General features: G+C 30.4%; 1 protein-coding gene across 1 annotated transcript in view; it reads left to right on the top strand.

The window, feature by feature from the left end:
• The first annotated feature begins 248 nt into the window (after positions 1-248).
• Positions 249-3,779, top strand: part of BAZ2B (bromodomain adjacent to zinc finger domain 2B) — a 70,103-nt gene continuing 66,572 nt past the window's right edge. The window contains 1 exon segment of the mRNA XM_017864465.1: positions 249-384. Coding sequence (XP_017719954.1) covers positions 331-384 — 54 coding nt within the window. The 5' untranslated portion in view covers positions 249-330.

Genomic DNA, 3,779 nt, shown 5'->3' with positions numbered 1-3,779 from the left:
CCTGCTTTTATTAATAAGTATTTTATTCTTACAACTTGGCAAATGATTGAACAAATTTTGAGTAACAAAATAGCCTAGGTTGAATCTAATATTGATATTAAATATATACAGTCATAAGATTATTTTGAAAATTAGAGAGTAAGATTAATGAAAAGCAAAATAATTCATTGTTGCTACATAATTCTAAGTTTATTCCAACATATATAATGATTAAGAAGAATATGTGTACATGATTTTCTTTTAAGGAAAAGAACGGTTGAAGCAAGAAAACGTGATGAGAAAAGATTAAATAAAGAGCGTAAACTAGAGCAACGAAGATTAGAATTAGAAATGGCAAAGGAACTAAAGAAGCCTAATGAAGACATGTGCTTAGCAGACCAAAAGGTAATTTATACATCATGTATACGATTTCCATTTATAAGTTTAATTTTTCCAGTTTTCTTACCTGATTTCTTTGCCAGAGCTGCTATTGTGAAAGCCTTTTATTTTTAACTATAGCAGTAAATTTCCAACTCTAGGTCAATTTGCCTTTCCTAGATAGCTACCAGTCACCCTCTCTGGAGCTCTTGTGCTGGTAAAGGCAGTTTTTTTGTTTGTTTGGTTGGTTGGTTGGTTAGTTGGTTGGTTGGTTGGTTGGCTGGTTGTTTTCAGACAGGGTCTTACTCTGTCATTTAGGCTGGAAGGAGGGCAGTGCCAGGATTATAGCTCACTGAAGCCTCAACTTCTCATTCCCAGCCTCAAGTGGCCCTCTCATCTCAGTCTTCTGAGTTGCTGGGACCACAGGCGCTTGCCACCATTCTTGGCTAGTTTTTTTGGGTTTTTGTTGTTTTAATTTTTTGTAGAGACAGGCTCTTATGTTGCTCAGGCTGGTCTTGAACTCTTGGGCTCAAGTGATCTAACCACCTCAGCCTCCCAAAGTGCTGGGATTCCAGGCACAGAAAAATCTTAACTCCTCTCCACACCCATATAGATATTTAAATAAATTAAGATTTATAATCTATGACCTCCTTCAGTGCTTTAGGTGACAAACCTTTATTGAACATGTTTACTGCATGCTAGGACTATGCTAAGCACATATTTGAATTTTCTTATTTAATCTTCAACATAATCCTGTGGAGTTAGTATTTCTTCCCATTCACATATGAGAAAACTGAGACACAAAGAGGTTAAGGAACTTGCCCAAGATTACACAACTAATAAATGGCAATTTGGATTCAAACTCCGGTTTGTTAAACTCCAGAGCCTATACTGTTTATCATCCTGAAAGCCAAGAAACTGTGTCCAACCAAAGCACCTCATATGTGTTTTGTCTTCCATAGTGCTTCACAGATGTGTAATGTTGCTGAAATACATAAAAGTATAAATTTAGAAAGATTGCTGTAATCTTGGCAACCAGCATAATTTCATATATTTTTGAGTAAAATCAATTATGTTTTGACTATAGTTAAGAAGATGGTACTTAGAGAAAATATCAATAATGCATTTCATCTCTATATTATTATACTTCCTTAATAGGATATTTATTTACTTATATGCAATATTCAAATGATATGCAAATAATGGTTATCTCTTGATTTGTGTAAACTCTTTTCTAAAGTGCTTAAAGCAACTTTTAGTACACTAAAATGGATTGAACTATATTAATATGCTATTTGTTTACTTAGTATAAATGCTTCTAAATAAAAATGAGAGTGTAGTTACTAGTTTTAGTCATTTGAATGTTTAAATTTTCCTAAGCAGTGAATGGGTATATAAATTAGTTAACACATTTAATAAGCTCATAGTGATCAAACTTTTAAAATCCTAAGCTTCATTTTCTTGTATCTTTTATTTTCATTTAAATTCATATGTACTATATCAAATATGTAATTCATTTTAAGCCATATTTTATTAGCTCAGCTTTGTTATATAAATTTTCAGAATTACCTAGAAATGTGTATGTTTCATGTGGTTCAAGAAAAAGGGAGAATGAGAATTCACTGGTTTTCAAGAAGAATATAAAATATTTGTATGAGATGAGCTATTATCTATAGTTTTGTGTTTCCACACAGTATTAACAGAAAAAGTCTCAACTGGTTACCTCAATAAATGCAGGGTGGAGAAATATTTTTGAACAAGGACCAATTCAGTTAAATAGAAATATGTATGTCACTTTTTTTCCAATTAAAATATAAAGTACTTTTTAAGGCTCTCATTAATGGGCAAAATGTTTTTAATTTAGATTACCTATTTATTGAATTTTTAAAATGTTGATGACANCATTTCATCTCTATATTATTATACTTCCTTAATAGGATATTTATTTACTTATATGCAATATTCAAATGATATGCAAATAATGGTTATCTCTTGATTTGTGTAAACTCTTTTCTAAAGTGCTTAAAGCAAACTTTTAGTACACTAAAATGGATTGAACTATATTAATATGCTATTTGTTTACTGAATATAAATGCTTCTAAATAAAAATGAGAGTGTAGTTACTAGTTTTAGTCATTTGAATGTTTAAATTTTCCTAAGCAGTGAATGGGTATATAAATTAGTTAACACATTTAATAAGCTCATAGTGATCAAACTTTTAAAATCCTAAGCTTCATTTTCTTGTATCTTTTATTTTCATTTAAATTCATATGTACTATATCAAATATGTAATTCATTTTAAGCCATATTTTATTAGCTCAGCTTTGTTATATAAATTTTCAGAATTACCTAGAAATGTGTATGTTTCATGTGGTTCAAGAAAAAGGGAGAATGAGAATTCACTGGTTTTCAAGAAGAATATAAAATATTTGTATGAGATGAGCTATTATCTATAGTTTTGTGTTTCCACACAGTATTAACAGAAAAGTCTCAACTGGTTACCTCAATAAATGCAGGGTGGAGAAATATTTTGAACAAGGACCAATTCAGTTAAATAGAAATATGTATGTCACTTTTTTTCCAATTAAAATATAAAGTACTTTTAAGGCTCTCATTAATGGGCAAAATGTTTTAATTTAGATTACCTATTTATTGAATTTTAAAATGTTGATGACAACTGATACTGCAATTAAGTCATTAAAATGTTAATATGTGAGCATATTTGAGAAATAGCAATAGAGATAGCTAATTTTAATACTGAAGCTAATACTTGCCTAAATACAGGGAAATCTAAAGACCTTTAGTTGCATTATAACTGGGTTTATGTACAGGGTCATGGATTCTAGTTATGTGGACCTAGTTATTTATCTGCATTCATTAGCCATAGATGATACCACTTTCTCCAACCATAGAGCCCACAGATGCATGCTGTTAGTTTCTAAGCTACAAAAAAAAGTATGATTTTTAAATGTCATCATCGTTAGAAGAAATTGGTACACATGCCCCTATAAGTATGTCCGTGGTTAAGTACTTACAAAATGTTTATATTTTATTTAATTTTTGCTCTAGTTATATAATCCATGTTTTTGTTAATATGGATATGTCAGTTGATTGAATATGCAAGCTGATTAAAATTAATGTCTCTTTTGCAAAGATCTAAGTTCATAATTGAGTTCAACCAAAATTTATTAATGGTTGCTTACGTGTATGATGATACTTCAAGACACTATGCTTAGTTCCGTGGGGGTTACAGAAATGCCCCCAGAGAATTTAGCATCCCAAAGGAAGCTACTGGTACAATACAAGAGGGAAAAAAAGGTAGCAGCTTATTTTACTTTAGAAGATATGAAATCATGGCTTTTAGAAAATTAAGCTATTTTTATTTTATTTATATTTTATTTTATTTTCAGCCTTTGCCAGAG

This window comes from Rhinopithecus bieti, unplaced genomic scaffold, assembly GCF_001698545.2.
Source record: "Rhinopithecus bieti isolate Rb0 unplaced genomic scaffold, ASM169854v2 scaffold_75561, whole genome shotgun sequence".
NCBI lineage: Eukaryota > Metazoa > Chordata > Mammalia > Primates > Cercopithecidae > Rhinopithecus > Rhinopithecus bieti.
The sequence above is the reverse complement of the archived record's forward strand: the minus strand, read 5'-3'. Positions and strand labels throughout refer to the sequence as shown.